The 17,213-nt window shown below is 33.2% G+C and overlaps 1 protein-coding gene, 1 non-coding gene and 2 pseudogenes across 2 annotated transcripts; 3 read left to right on the top strand and 1 right to left on the bottom strand.

Moving 5' to 3' along the window:
• Positions 1-684: 684 nt before the first annotated feature.
• On the top strand, positions 685-5,747 carry LOC18049437 (annotated as a pseudogene).
• A 3,775-nt stretch (positions 5,748-9,522) lies between these two features.
• On the top strand, positions 9,523-12,610 carry LOC18049438 (pentatricopeptide repeat-containing protein At1g71420). Its single transcript, XM_024187718.1, has one exon. The coding sequence runs from the start codon at positions 9,566-9,568 to the stop codon at positions 11,798-11,800; it is 2,235 nt and encodes a 744-aa protein (XP_024043486.1). The 5' UTR covers positions 9,523-9,565; the 3' UTR covers positions 11,801-12,610.
• A 285-nt stretch (positions 12,611-12,895) lies between these two features.
• TRNAD-GUC lies at positions 12,896-12,967 on the top strand. The gene has a single exon. It is a non-coding gene; the product is annotated as a tRNA-Asp (tRNA).
• A 1,110-nt stretch (positions 12,968-14,077) lies between these two features.
• LOC112099694 lies at positions 14,078-15,433 on the bottom strand (annotated as a pseudogene).
• Between the last annotated feature and the right edge of the window lie 1,780 nt (positions 15,434-17,213).

Below are 17,213 nucleotides of genomic sequence, written 5' to 3' on the forward strand. Positions count from 1 at the left end.
CCGATGTTTGTATTTTTTTTAATTTTATAATGTTAGTGTTCGCTTTCTCTTGACATTGTTACTGTGTTAAACCCTTCACAATAAGAAAAGCAATCCAAAACATCTGATCTTGCAGGAGAGCACACATTTATGTAGTAAAAATTATACAACTACCCTTTAAAGATCATTGTGGAATCCACATTCTCAATGAAATACCTCACAAACAACCCTCATGTTGGCAAAATAGCCAAACCAACTGTAAAACCCTAGACTACATCAGTGCATTACTGACTGCATTTTCTAGCATATTTTATTATTCTTAGTCATGGAAATTGTCATAAGAACTAGTATGCTATAAAAAAAGATGGCTCTCAATTTAAGTGTGATTCTTGTCCTAAACTTTTATTACTGCACTTGCAGACGTGTCGATGAATCTGCCTTCTTTGTCGACAAAACGCTAAGACTTCACTCTAGCCCCAATGTTGAAAAACTCCTCATTAATTTTAAATATAACTACTTTTTCAATTCTCAAGTTGATGAGTAGACATATTTTGCCATGAGACACAGGGCTAGTTTGGGATTGTGGAGGCTGATGAAATAAGCTACTTGTGTTGTGTAGATGAAATAAGCTGCTGATTAACAAAGTAGATTGGTGTTTGGTAAATTATGCTGTTGCGGTTGTTGTGAGTTTGAAAAGTAGAGTATATGCGTTTGGTAAGTCTTATTACGAAAGTGCTGTTGTATTATATAATGACCAAAATGGACATACGTTTTAATTATTTTTTTATTTTATGTTTAATTAATTATTTAGACTTTTTTCTTAAATATGTAAAATTAATTTAAAAAACTCAATTAAGAAAAATTTGAAGAACTTCATAATCTATTACATAAAATATGATAAAAATTTATACTTTTACATAATCTAAATAAAATAAAAAGTAATATGTATTACATTCACAATATATTTTTTATAATAAAATTGTGGCAGTAATATAATATCTAATGATTTATATATTAGAGTTTATGGATAAGTATGATATAATTGTCTTTTTATCAAAATACTAAGGTTATAATAGGTATTTTAAAAATGCATAGTAACTTATTCAATAAGCTGCTTATGAAAAGTAACCTTCTACCTGCTTTTAAAAGCTGCTGACGAAATGAAAAAAATTATGAAATAAGCTGCTTTTACAAAATTTACCAAACACTATTTTTATCAAAAATTATAAAATAAGCAGCTTATTGAGTTTCAACCTCAATCCCAAACGGGGCCACAATGTCAAGGAGCTTAGTCTAGATTTAATTGGGGGAACTATTGAATATCCTCTTGAAGATGTGTACTAAATGCCTCAATCAGTGTATTCCAATTCGTTAGTAAAAATATTGTATGGTACTATGCAATTTTAAGCCAAGTGGGTGTGTTTCTTAAACTTCACTAACGGCTTTATAATTTAGATACACTGAATTAAGTAAGGAAAACATTGGAAAAATTTTATTAGGCAGCCCCACCCATGCTTGAAATCTTGAAATTGCAGAATTGTAAGGGAAATGGCCAGCTTGTTGTTAGTTTTTCAAGTTTGAAAGAATTAGTGGTCGATGGTTTTTTGGGGAAGATCTGGATCTTCAACTAAAATTTCAGGTTTTAATATTTGTTTATTAAGGTTGTGTGGCTATATTTTAGGAGATTGGAGAATAAAGTGTGGGCACAAAAGCTTATGAAGCTGTTACCATTGGTTTTTTTTTTCCTTTATTCTTCTTTTTGGTGGTTCAGTTTCACAGTGACAGTTTTTCTAAAATAAAACTGTAAAAATTAATGGATTTCTTTGTTGGCTTTTCTCCCTTTTTTATCCCATTAAGAACTGAAAGGTTTTCTAACATATAGATCCGAAGAAAGAAGATGAATATTAATTGGGAAATTTACAAAAATAGCCATAAAATATTTGCGTTTTTCAACTTTAACCCCTCAAAGTTTTTTCTATCATAACTAGCCAAACACCCTACTTTTGGACTAGATTACCCTCATCACTTTCATCAAATTTACAAAGGTATGCCACTTTTTCAATTCCAGCACAACTAAATACAGTTCTTCTTCAATAACTTAACAAACATTTATCACTCTCAACAAACTTCATCACTCTCTATAAATCAATTACATAATTGAATATAATCATCAATGGAAGAGCTTCTTAAAATTAGTTTATGCTTTTACACAATGTAAATCTTTAATCTATTGATTTTATCAACTAAGTTCGAAAGTAAAGTGGGTTTTGTTGCAAATATTGTTATTTTTCATTCATAAAACAATGTGATTTGTTAAAGTATTTAGTTTGAGTTGAGAAATGAAGAAAAATCATTGAAAATACAGAAAAATTAGATAAAAAACGAAGTTCAGAACAAATGAGATAGGCAAGTGGGACAGGTGCATGTCTCACATAAACGCACTGCATTTATGTGCGACAGGCACCTGTCCCACTGCTTGTCGCACATAATCCCATGAATTTTATAGAGTACATGATTTTGAATATGATTTGTCTCGTCGTAAGCTTCGAAACGGTATATTATAGGCCTAAAACGGACATATATAGCTCAAGTTATGACTTTCGCAATATATATGAAATTTAGTGAAACAAGCACCTGTCCCACTTACCTGTCCCACTTGCCTGTTTTTGACAATATCTCTTATTAGTTTAATGGTAGTAGCTTTCTTGCCAATGTTAGAGAAGTTTCTCAGACACGAGGTCTTGTTGCTTTACAAGAACAGCTTGTTTATGAAATTTTGCTGGATAAAAATGTAAAGATATGGGATGTTCATAAAGGATGTCATATGATACGTAGCAAATTACGTCATAAAAGGGTTCTTCTCGTAATTGATGATGTAGATGAATTTGACCAATTACAAGCATTAGCTGGACAGCGTGATTGGTTTGGTTTGGGGAGTAGAATCATTATTACCACTAGAGATCGGCATTTGCTCGTCAGATGTGAAGTGGAAGACATATATATGGTTGAGAAATTGAATTATAACGAAGCTCTTCATCTCTTTTCTTGGAAAGCCTTTAGAAAAGTCATCCTACAAATGGTTATTTTGATCTCTCGCATAGTATGGTAAACTATGCTGATGGCCTTCCATTGGCCCTTGAAATTCTGGGATCCTTTTTGTTTGGTAGGAGTAAAGCTGAGTGGAAAGATGCATTGGATAGACTGAAATATGTTCCTGACCAAAAAATTTTTGAAATACTCAAAATAAGTTATGATGGACTACAGGAAACAGAGAAGAAAATATTTCTGGATATTGCTTGTTTCTTTAAAGGAAATGACAAAGATCAAGTAAGAGAATTATTAGACAGTTGTGACTTTTATCCAGAAATTGGGATAAGTGTTCTTATTGATAAATGTATCATAACTCTTTCAAACAACATAATTTGTATGCATGATTTGATACAAGATATGGGTATGGAAATTGTTTGCCAACAGAGCCCAGGAAACCCAGGTCAACGCAGTAGGCTGTGACTTTGGATGGATATTTCTCAAATGCTCACAAAAAATGAGGTATGTAGTTTTGAAGAAAGCATAAACTGAAGAAATTATCATGCTAATTTAACAAGCCATACATATAAAGTAATTTGACAAAGAGATGAAAAATCATCTCATATGTCTGTTCTATTTGTATCAGGGAACAGAAGCTGTTGAAGGCATCATATAAAATCTGAGATTACTCAAAATCCGTGATGTATGTCTGCTCCACGGAATAGAATATCTTCCAGATGAGTTACGGCTTCTGAAATGGCATGGCTACCCTTTAAGATCTTTGCCATCAAATTTCCAACCCGAGAGACTTTTCAAACTTAACTTGTGTTATAGCCTAGTTGAACAACTTTGGCAAGGAGTACAGGTATGACTAATTCGTGAACATATGCATGCACAGAGATATATTTCTTAAAAATACTTGCCTAAATTTTTTTATTGTTAATTAACTTTTGTTGGATTTTTTCCTTTTATTATAACAGAATATGAGGCATCTTAAATTTATCAAACTCAATCACTCGGTACACTTAACAAAGACCCCAGACTTCGCAGGGGTTCCAAATCTTGAGAGACTCGTTCTTGATGGTTGTACGAATTTATCTTTTGTTCACCCATCCATTGGACTTCTTAAAAGGCTAAAAGTGTTGAATATGAAAGAATGCATACGAATTAAGAGCTTTCCTGCTGAAATTGAATGGGCATCTCTTGAAGTTCTAATTCTTTCTGGTTGCTTAAAACTCAGTAATTGAGACAGATTGTGCAAAATGCAAAGCGTTTATTGCAGCTTCATTTAGATCAAACTTCTATAGAAGAAGTACCCCCATCAATCAAATTTCTCAGTAGGCTTACTGTGTTAACTTTGAGAGACTGCAAAAAACTCGTTAGTCTTCCCAGCAGTATTTCTGATTTGAGGTCTCTTAAAGTCCTTAATCTAAATGGCTCCTCAAAACTTGAAGAAGTGCCAGAGAACTTGGGGCATATAGCAAGTTTGGAGAACCTTGATTTAGGTGGAACAACTATACGCAGACCACCGTCCACTATTGTTCTATTGGAGAACCTTAAAGAATTATCTTTTCATGGATGTAAAGGACAATGAAAGTCCTGGAGTTCACTAATCTGGCTCCTATTTTACCCAAGAGCAAATCGAGATTCCTTGGGCTTCTTCATACCTTCTTTGTCAGGTTTACACTGTTTAAGTAGATTGGATCTAGGTGACTGCAATCTCCAGGAAGGGGCTATCCCCAATGATCTTGGCAGCTTATCTGCATTGACAAACTTCACACTGAGCAGGAACAATTTTTTCAGCTTACCTGCAAGCATCAATCAACTCTCTAGGCTGGAAACTCTTAACATAGACTACTGCAATAGGCTCAAAGCTTTGCCAGAACTTCCAGCAAGTATAGATGGATTATTTGCTCACAATTGTACATCATTGATCAAATTATGCAGTCCATCAAATATAACCAGGTTGACACCAAGGATGTTTTATTTAAGTAACTGCTTCAAACTGACAGGGAATATGGCCATTATCTTTTTTAAAAGTTTGCTTCAATCGCTGCTCAAAAGCCAACTCCGGGTATCTCTCTTTCTCTCTCTCCTTTTCTCTCGTATTGCTGCTAAAACCCAACTAAATCACCTTTATTCTGTAGGGACTTAAAAGTGCAGTTACATCCTCAGAGTTCGATATTGTTATTCCTGGATCCCAAGTTCCAGAATGGTTCACTTATCAGAGTATAGAGCAATCAATAACAATAATCCCACCAATATATTGTTTTAATTCATTCATGGGGTTGGCATTTTGCACTGCCTTTTCTATCCACCAGCACAGTAGTTTCCTCAGTCATGTTTCGGCTCCATCTAATACTTTATATCTTGAGTTAGTTTTGGAAATTAATGGTTGGCACAGACATTCTGTTTCCATTTCCTTTGATGTGAACTCTTTGGCTCAGTTCAATCACCTCTGGTTGTGCTACGTGTCAAAAAGTTACTTCGCAGCACCTGAATATCCTAATCCCATTAAGGCCTCAGTTGCCGCAAGAGACCACAGATACATGAAGTTGAAGGTTAAAGCATTTGGGCTTTGTTTCGTATTTGATCAAGATGTTGAAGAATTCATCCGATCATCTAGTGAGTTTATCTCTAAGGATTTAGCTTCTGACAAATTATCTGTAAAACCTATAATTAAGCGAAACAGCGATTACGATTTGCCTTATGAGCAGCCGCACAAAAAACGAGTCAGGTGACACAATTTGTGTCCAGATGCTCAAACGCATGGACAAATACTTCTAGGATTCAACTCTCTTCTCCAGGTAATATTCTTGTTTCTGCTTTTGGCCACTACTACTTTGTTACTCGGCTTTCCTTTTGCAGAAAAGAGACTTAGTACTTTTAGCCTAAGTTATCAAAATGTTTTTATATATCATATATGTGCTTTCATTCTAATATGAATCCAACAAGTTTTATAAGTTAGCAAATACCCAAAACTCACATTTAAAAAAAACAGAACTTAAAAATATGTATTTTATAAAATATTTAAACCTTTTGGTTTACATCTACTTATTTTATTAACACAACTCATGGTAATTTTTAGAAATTGCTAAATTATCGAATCTCTGACTTCACCAACATAGTTGTTGTCGCAAATGATAACAGTTGTTTTATCTTTGGCTCATCTATTTACCTTTCTATTAGTACTCTACTTTGTTGAGGCTGTCATCAGACTCGAGGGACGTGGTTTTGAGTTCAAGCAAAGTGGGGCTAGATCCACGTACTCAAAGGACATGTTTGATTAAACAATGTTCAAGGGCTGAGTAGTGTCTAAGTTGAATGAGTATTTAACCTTCCAACTTGGGGATTTTGTTTAGCCAGCAGCTTAGAGTTGTGTAAGTGGGCAAAATGAATGATGAAGTAGGAACTAGTGGAAGTTGTTTATCTTATACTGAGGACCAGGCACAGGCAAGCAAGTCAGTTGATCACATGGTTGAGCTTCTCTATAAGTACATCAAAGAATCAATTGATCCTCCCTTCTCTTAGTTTAGTTGCTTGATCAGTTCATTCTTGAGGGCTTTCTGTGCTTCTTAGCGACTATGACCGGGTAGCAATATATATATTGAGCCAATAATAATATTTAATAAAATAAAAGAAAACATAGAAAATTTGTAATTTGACTCAAATTGTGATATTGCTCATTGTACAAGATAATTTATGTAGTTTTAATATTTGGGCTCCTGAATTTTCAAGTTTTATTAAATAGGGGTATAATTTTTCCTGATTTAATAAACGAGCCCTTAACTCCTAACAAGTAACCCCTAAAATTAAGTATCAAATGATGTTAAAGTTTGTACAAGCCTTTTTATATTTTAATTTGGCTCACATCACGACGAAGTCGTTGTAGGATGGTGGTGAGCCAATCACGCCCGTCACTTGGGTCTTTCTTTTTTTTTTTTTTTTAAGTCTTGAAAGATTAGTTTTAATATCTATAGTTCATATTGTCATCCATGAAGCATGGTAATAAGCTATAGAGTAAAATTTGATACGATCCGCTAGCCCCAAAAAAAGTTGAAAAGATTTAATAATTTAATACAAATACGATTAAATGAGTTTTGCTTGTTAAATTTAATATATTACTAAATAGATCGCTTTTGTGTGAAGCCGATTTATGATTGTGGCAGATTTATTTTTAGAGTTTTTGATAAATAACTTATTTATGACATTATTAATTATTCAATTAATTATATTATATCGACTTATATTCTAGTGTGTGTTTACTACTTAGTTTCTTAAAAGTACTAGGACCACCATGCTAGAGCATGGCAGCAAATTGTAGAGGCAGGGAAAACGCAAGGGTTTCTTGCTCTCCAAGCTCACAAGTGTTACTATCATAGGGACCAAGCAAATATACCAAAATAACCATACATGATGAAGGTTAACCAATGAATAATTGCTAGTTGTCTGAATTTATTGAAATAATCCTTAAGCAGACTCCAACATAAAGTTCATGTGGGTTTTCCAAAAAGGGTAGTCTTTTGATCCTTAAAAAAAAAAAAACTTTTCATGTTTAACCTCAAGAGCCACGCTATTAAGGTAGCATTTACATTTTGGATTGGAGTGGGAATCATTAGGAGTGGGAATCCTAGGATTAGAAGTGTGGAGTGAGAGTGAGAGTAAGTTATTTACTTACACTAGAACGGAAGTATGGAATAGAGATCAAAATTCAATTTATGTGTTTACTTTGTCTTGGATTGGGGGTAAATAGTTTTAAATTATAATTTTACCCTTATTTAAAGAATTGTAGTTTTTAATTACAAAGTTAAAAAAATATATTTGAAGAATAAAATATTTATTTTATTATATTTGTAAATTTATAATAATTATTAATATTCTTAATTATGTACATCAAAATTTTTTATTAATTCTAATTTTAATTATGTAAATTAAAAATTATTGATAAGAGCAACATAAATGAAACATTTTTATTATTAACATAGTACAAAATAAATATTTTCTTAAAATAAATTATTTATTATTATTAAATAAATATAATACTATTATTTTTAAATAAATATAATAATATTATATTTTCAAATAAAAATAATATATAGTAATATTATTAATTCTCTATTAATATAATAATATCATTTTTAAGTAATTTTAATTTAGAATCAATGTAAATTATTAATTAAATATAATATTATTATTTATTTTATGTTATTAAATATAATTATATTAAATTAAACAAAAAAGAGGGTAAAAAAGAAATTCCCACTCCCACCTCCTCTGGAGTTTCACTCTCACTCCCCACTCCAAAAATGAGTGGGGCTCACGGAGTGAGATTCTCAATCCTCCCTATAAATGTGTAAGTAAACACTAGGGTATGAGGAATCAACACTCCTCACTCCCATTCGAGAAAGTAAACACAACATAAAAAACTTCAAAGTTTCAACAACCTTAAAGCTACTGAATTGTTACCTAAAATATTACTTGAGTGTTACAATGCATTCGTTGGCCAATGCCGGCCCTACATCTAACCTTAATTTCCTCTGTTTTGTAGGTTTCGAAGAGTTCAAAAGCTTTTGTGTTTCATCTCTACTCTACGCATGTTCGCACCCTTCTCTACAGTCAAAATTCGCCTAGCTATCCTCCTCTTGCAAGAGCACACCTCAAAACCAAGACAACTACACTCTCTTAAAACAAACTTTTTTTTTTAATCCGAGTCCACTCAAAATTCTGTTAAAACAGATTCAATTAAAGGCATAAGAACGGATCAAAAAAAAAAAAAAAAGTTAAAGGTATAAGAAAAATTATGGATGTACTTGTGTGTACTTGTCATACATAGCATAACTTCACTTTTGCCCACATAATATTCTATGTCGGCCATAGGATTTAACCTTGGGTACCACATAATATTCAAGGGAATATATTTAACCTGGGGTGCAATGTCACTAGAAACGAAAAAAAAAAAATTTCAATTTGACTCACTTCATTCACCAGCTCAAATACAGAGTGATATGCTACTGTTAGCCTCAAAATTATCCTCATAAACCCATTTTTAAATAAATGATTAAATCCTATTGAAAAACTTAAAAGACTCTTTGATTACTATTAAGATCCAAATACTTCCTTAAATAGCCCTATATTTTTTTTTCCCACTGATATATTACAATCGGAATTATACTCATATTTATAATAAAAATTTATTAGGATCACTCCTGATAAGTCTAATAACACAACTTAAATTTATAATCCCACACAATACAATATTAGAGAAATATTGGCTTTATATATATATTAGTAAAAGAGAAATTTTATTTTTTATTCTCCACAAAATACTAGGGGAAATATCGGCTTTATCCATATTAATGAAAAAAAAAAATTACCCAATTTAATTGAGAAAGAATCAAGTGCCAATAATAATTAAGACGCTTAACGGCTTAAGTTATGCCCTCAAAGAGAGGATAAAATATGTTTAAGAGCCCCTATAAAATAACTTAACAAGGACGAAGGGACACACAGTGTCACCCGAGCTTGCGTGGTTGCTTACTTCCAAGTTTAGCGCTGATTTATGTCACGTCCAACAATACGCGCGTGTTACACCTCCATCCGACAATTCACTTACCCCAATCAGCGCGCCATCAACACGCGTGCCCCGCAACCTAACGACACTCTCGCAAAGGTGCGGGTGCTCTCCACGCGCGACCACCTCACTGAAGCTCTCTCACTTTTCTTCAACACGCCGCCGCAGTTCCTCCACTCCACACAAATCTACGCCACTCTTTTCCATGCGTGTGCGCTTCATGGGAACATCAAACAAGCCATGCAGTTACACGAACACATGATCAACAATTTCCCAAATGAACCGCAAGACCTCTTTGTAACTAATCATCTCATTAATATGTACGCGAAATTCGGCTATTTAGATGATGCACGCCATCTGTTCGATGAAATGCCTAACAGAAATGTTGTTTCTTGGACTGCACTCATTTCAGGGTATGCCCAACATGGGAATGCTGAGGAGTGTTTTCGACTCTTTTGTAGCTTGTTGCAATACTTTTATCCGAATGAGTTTAGTTTGGCGAGTGTGCTTATTTCGTGTGATTATTTGCATGGCAAGCTAGTGCATGCACTTGCATTGAAATTTTCCTTGGATGCTCACGTTTACGTTTCGAATGCTCTAATTAATATGTATAGTAAGAGTTGTGCTGATGAGGCTTGGAAGGTGTTTGAGAATATGGAGTTCAGGAATGTGATTTCTTGGAATTCGATGATAGCTGCTTTTAGGGCGTGTAAACTTGAGGCTCAAGCTATCGAGCTTTTTGCCAAAATGAAGAATGAGGGTATTGGATTTGATCGTGCCACACTTCTTAGTGTTTTGACTTCCTTGAGTGGAAGCCGTGAGCTTGATGTTGATCTTGGTCTCAGGTTTTGTTTTCAGTTGCATTGTTTGAGTGTCAAAACTGGGTTTATCTCGGGAGTTAAAGTGATCTCTGCTTTGGTGAAAGCTTATTCAGATCTTGGAGGAGATATTGATGATTGTTACAAGCTATTTTTAGAGACAGGTAATTCTCGGGATGTTGTTTTATGGACTGGGATGATAACAGCATTTGCTGAATGTGAACCAGAAGAAGCTCTCTTCCTCTTCCGTCAGTTGCAACGAGAGGGTATGGCTCCAGACTGGTGTACTTTTTCAATTGTATTAAAGGCTTGTGCAGGCCTCGTGACTGAGCGACATGCGTCGGCAGTTCATTCACTGGTAGCTAAATATGGGTTTGAGGATGACACAGTGATTGCTAATGCTTTGATTCATGCTTATGCAAGGTGTGGATCTATTAGTTTGTCCAAGCAAGTTTTTGATAAAATGACGTATCATGATTTGGTTTCTTGGAACTCTATTCTCAAGGCTTATGCATTGCATGGACAAGCTAAAGAAGCCTTACAACTATTTTCAAACATGAATGTCCGGCCAGATTCTGCTACTTTTGTTTCTCTGCTCTCGGCTTGCAGCCATGCTGGTCTGGTGCAAGAAGGAAACAAAATCTTTCATTCTCTGCTTGAGAATCATGGTGTTGTTCCTCAACTGGATCATTATGCATGCATGGTTGACCTTCTTGGTCGAGTTGGGCGCATTCTTGAGGCTGAGAAGCTTGTACGTGAAATGCCAATGGAGCCTGATTCTGTGATTTGGAGTGCACTGCTTGGGTCATGTAGAAAGCATGGTGAGACTCGGTTAGCTGAGTTAGCAGCAACTAAACTAAAGCAGTTAGAGCCTGTAGATTCATTAGGTTTCGTACAAATGTCAAACATATATTGTTTGAGTGGAAGTTTCAATAAAGCCAGGCTAATTATGAAAGAAATGAAGGGATCTAGAGTGAGAAAGGAACCTGGTTTAAGCTGGATTGAGATTGAGAATCGGGTTCACGAATTTGCCTCCGGAGGCAAACGTCATCCACAAAGAGAGGCCATATTTAAAAAACTTGAAGAACTGATAGGGCAGTTAAAGGGGATGGGCTATGTGCCAGAGACAAGCTTGGCCTTGCATGATATAGAAGAGGAGTACAAAGAGGAACAGTTGTACCATCATAGTGAGAAGTTGGCTTTGGTGTTTGCCATAATGAATCAAGGCAGTTGGTGTCGTGAAAGGAGCGTAATAAGAATTATGAAGAATATTCGTATTTGCGTTGACTGCCATAACTTCATGAAATTGGCATCGGATCTGCTTGGAAAGGAAATTGTTGTGAGAGACTCGAACCGCTTCCACCATTTCAAGGATAGAATATGCTCTTGCAATGACTACTGGTGAAAAACTAGCATCACTAAGAGAACTTCAACCTGATTCGCACTTTGTTTCTGCACTCGGGTTAATCATTACCCTTGAGTGGGGATGATTTTGTATCTTTTCTGTCAAGTTTTCAGGAATTAACTCAATTGATCTACAGGAATTTTAAGTGGAAAAGCCATCATGATCTCATTAGTTCAAATATATTGTCAGTTTTTAATGTTCAGAAATAGCAGAGTTGGTGCCTACTTGTTCCTTTAGGAGTTGATTCTTAACATCCGTAGCATTCCTAAAGCAATTTGGATTTGGGCTCAAGTCAAGTGTCATTGAGAATTAGCGGATTTCATGGCTGGGTTCTTGGAAGGTGTTTACTTCCTAAGAATGGTTGTGCTCCTAAAAGCAATGTGGATTGTGCCGAAGTCAGGGGTCACTGACTTTCAACTAAATCTTCATGGGATGATTTTCACAAGAAATTACGCTGAAAAAGTGGGGCTAGATTTGCGTACTCCAAATACATGTTGTTGAGGGCCTAGGTTAGTCTAAGTTGAAAGATTATTTGACATTGCAAGTTTGAACTTGGAAATTTTGTTCAGCCAGCACTCAGCAGCTTGGAGTTGAGTAAGTGAGAAAAAGGACTGATGAAGCAGGAACAAGTGGAAGCTGTTTATCTTATACTAAAGGCCAGGCAGAGGCAAGCAAGTCAATTAATCCCATGGTTGAGCTTTAAGATATGAATGCATCCCAGAATCAATTGATCCTCTCTTCATCAGTTCATTCTGAGGGCTTTGAGTGCTTCTCGGCAACGATGACCTGGTAGCAAAGAAATATATAATTGAGCCCATAACAATATTTATTGAAATAATAGAAAGCGTAGAATATTTGTAATTTGACTCAAGTTGTGAAATTGGTTGCCGTATAAGATAATTCGTGTAGTTTTAATATTTGGGCTCCTGAATTTTCAGTTCTGTTAAATAAGTGCAGAGTTCCTCATTTAATAAACAAACACTATAACTCCTAACAACCACCTCAAAAACTAAATATCAACACGAAATGCTGTTAGGTCCACTGTTATAGATTTAAAAAAGTCTTATATTATATATTTAGATGCCCAACAACAAAGTCGTTGTAGTATAGTGGTGAGTATTCCCGCCTGTCACGCGGGCGACCCGGGTTCGATCCCCGGCAACGGCGTTTTTCCCCCCCCCAAATACTATTATATTAAATTTATTCACCCATTTTCTTGTATTCAAAGTTTCATATTCTAATTTTAGATTTCATCAAATTTAACATGATCCACAAGTATATACAAATAAATCAGTTTAAATTGTTAAAATAGATCATCATCTTTGTGTCAGTTCGATTAATAACTGTGGCGAATTCAAGTTTTCAATTTCTGGTACGATTAAGTATTAAATCAATTACATTAAATCGACTTACATTTTAGTGAATGTGTGTGTTACAATGGTCATATTTTACACCTGCGTTAATTTATATTTTAAACAACATTGATTAGAGTTTGAGAAGGTATCAGTATAAAATTTATACAAAATATAATTAAAATATGTTAAAAATATGATTGTTTATGAAAAAAAATAATATTTTGTCAAATTAGTTAATTAATGAGTCAATTGTGACATGAAAATAAATGAGTTGGGTTAAAATTTGAGATTCTTGACACAATTAATTAATTGCTAGATTTAGATCATCTCAAATTTAACATAACATGATGATTCACCAACTCTAACTGCAATTTCATGGGTGATTGCTAATGAATCAGTAGCGAGAGTCAAGTGAACTAATGAACCTAAAATGAAATTTGTGACAAAGAGAAATAAATCCAAATCTCCAAATAAAATTTTGAACTAATTTTGTATTATCATTGTGACATATTCACTCATTCCAATTTGAAATATTAAAAGGTAATTATCCACCGACCACCTATTTTTTTGAGTTTTTTTAAAATTGCACATTTTTTTTTTTTACTGAACTCCACCTAAAGATACATTTTCTTGCACATATTCACTGTCGTCTTAACTTTGTTACTAGAATTAACAGAATATTGGTCAAATGATCTTTTTACTCACAAATATAAATTTATTATTTATCCTAAATAAATGCCAAAAAAATAAATGAAAAAGAAAAAAATAGAAAAAGCACTCATAAATTGAAAGAGCTGAAGTGTGATTAGATATGATTAAATTCAACATTAATCAATATCTAGCCAGTAATTATTGTAAAACATAAAACATAAAACTACTTCAATTAAATAATGATAGGGATTAAAAGTTAAAAATCTTAAGCTTAATCATCATCGTCTAAATCAACACCCTTGAAAGCTCATACTCCTTCCTGACTGCTTCCTCCGCCTCGGGCATGAAATTATTTTCAATCCCAAAAAACTTTCTGATGTACTCGACACTCTTGTTCTTGATCCTGTTGGCCAAAGTCTCTGTCAAATAATCCAACATCTCTTTGATATTCAAATAATCCGCCACCAATAACATCTCTTTCAACTCATCATTACTCTTGCCCTTTCCAAACTCCTAGTTGAACGTCTTCACCTCTGTTTCGGTTACATTTTCTTTCGAAACTCCATGGGCCTTACAAAATTTGATTATGTACGATAGTTGCGGCACCACCAAGTCCTCTTATGTGTCATCGCTCGTCGAGGAATGACTTCATAATCTCGAACACCCCTTGCTCTTCCACCTTGAATAGTTGTTGTCCACCGTCTTCAAAGATATTTTTTTCGTTGCCTGAGCGGAGCAAGAGGAGGATGTTTCCCAAAATTTATTACAAATCAACTTAACCTATATTCTAGGGTTTCTAAGAACAATGATTAACAACAATTACCATACAAATCGAAACGTAGAAGGTTGATAGCAAATAAATTGGACAAAAAATGGCGTGCTTTTGGAGAAAAAATGGTTGGATTTAAAAGGTCATGAAGCACTTCACAAAAACGAAGTTTGATGAAAATTGGAAAAACAATGGTGTGCTTTTGGTTACTTGCTCGAGACAGTGATGTCCTTTTGACTTTGTTTTTTAAATTTCAACCATTAAACGATGTCGTATATTTGTTGTTTGGGTAAAATAACAATTTTATCCCTATGACACCAGCAAAATTTTAACAAAGTTAAGACGGCAGTGGATGTATGCAAGAAAATGCATCTTCGGGTGGAATTCAACCAAAAAAATTAAGATATGTGTATTTTTTTAAAAACATAAAAAAAAAGGTGGTCGGTAGATAATTTTCAGATATTAAAATTTATTTAGTATAATTTAATTTCCCTTTCATGATTTGTCAATAATTATAAAGCATTTCAACTTTAAGAAAACTGTGAAAAATTAAGATCAAACTAGATATTTTATCTTCAAGATCCTCTTGGTAATGAGGTTGAAACTCAATAGTATACTTATTTCATAATTTTTAACAAAAATAGTATATAGTAATTTTTGTAAAAGTTGTATATTTAATAATTTTCTCTATTTTGTCGACAATTAGGAAATTGCTTTCTATAAGCAGTTTATTAAATAAGTGACACCACCTTTCTAAAGTTTTTATTACAACCTCAAAATTTTTAACAAAAAGATGATTATATCTTATTTTTATATAAATCTTAATATATAAACTATTTGGTATCATATTACTGCCATAATTATATCATTCTATTAACAATTATGTCATAGCAACCACTGGAATTCTAGTTATGCAACCAAGAGGGGAGTGAATTGGATTTTTAAAAATTATTTAATTATAATGCAAATCTTAATGCAAATCTAAAACGAATTTTAAAACAATGACTAATAAATAAATCACAATATAAAAAAGATAAGGGAAGAGAGACTCAAACATGATGGTTTTTACGTGGTTCGGCCAACCTCGCTTACGTCTACGCCTCCAAGGACCAAGCTTTCGAGGCTTGAGGATTCCACTAAACAAACCTCTAAGACTTCAAATGCTTACAATTGACTTCTAATGTGTCAATAAACTTTATAACAAGAGATTATCCACAATCTCTTAACCCAAGTGTATCCCAACACTTATAATCACTCAAAACAAAAGATTACAAATTGTTTTTCTCTCACACAATATTCAAGATTACAAATCAATTCCCAATATGTGAATGGATGAAGAATGAATGTGTTTAAAGCTCTTTGAAGATTGTATTCACGAATATAAGCTGAATGATAATATTGTGATCAACCCTTATTTGAATTTGAATGAGTTTATTTATAATTGGAGCCGAAAACTAACCGTTACAGACTGTTTGCCCGTAAATGGTTTGCCGTTTATCCTTAATGGTTAATTGTTTATTCTGGTCAAAGTTACCATTAGGCCAAATTTCAAAAAAACGGTTTGCCGTTTAGGCTTACCCTTTCATCGTTAAATTTCCGAGACCTGCAAGATAAACTTCAATTATTTGTTTTTACTAAATGGTTAAAGATTAGCACGAAATGACATTCTGAAATTTATCGGTTAGCCATTTGTTATTAATGGTTCGCCGTTTATTTTCAGAAACCTGTAAAACACATTAGCCTTATTCGTTTTTCTTAACCGGTTAGAGCTTAATCAATTTGTTACTCTCTGGATTTAATCGGTTAACCGTTTCAAAATAAATGGTGAACCGTTTATTTCCATAATCACAGTTTTAGCCAAAAATTGCAGGAAGTTATTTTCCAATTGAAGTTTAACAAATATCCATCTTTCATGAACATAATTTAGAAAGATTATAAAGCTTTCTTTTGTTAATGAATAGCTAAAAAAAAAAACATTTAAAGTTTGTTATCATCAAAATTAATATTGTGAACGTATACATGTTAACAACCACGACATTGCACAATTACATAAGGAAGCATGTATAAGATGATCTTCATTTTGATAACATTGAAATAATCCTAATTCAATCTTTGATGAAGGAATATAATGAGACAGTGATATCGAAGAAAAAAATTATAATACTAATGGCTCTAAATCACAAGAAATCAAAATTTTAGTGAAATTTAATTATAACAAGTTTAATATATGAATGTAATGCATATTACTTTTATTTCATTTGGATTATATATTACTATGAATTTTTACTATCTTTTATTTAGTAGATTATAAAGTTTATCAATTTTATTTTATTGAGTTTTTTTCTCAACTTTTATGTAATTTTAAATGTTCTAAAAACGAAAAAGGCATGTCTAAACAATTTATTAAATATATTCTAAAAAATAAAAGGTAATTTAAACTTATGTTTATTTTAGTCATTATACAATAAAAATAATGTTTTTGTGATAAATTTTACCAAATGGATGAACTCTACTTTTCATACTCACAGCAACCGCAACAGTTCAATTTATTAAACATTAAGTTGCTTTTTTAATCATCAGCTTATTTCATTCATATAGCAAACTGACCATAAGTCCTAATTTTTTTTTTTTTTGAGAA

This window comes from Citrus clementina, unplaced genomic scaffold (genome assembly GCF_000493195.1).
Source record: "Citrus clementina cultivar Clemenules unplaced genomic scaffold, Citrus_clementina_v1.0 scaffold_3, whole genome shotgun sequence".
Classification (NCBI taxonomy): Eukaryota; Viridiplantae; Streptophyta; class Magnoliopsida; order Sapindales; family Rutaceae; genus Citrus; species Citrus x clementina.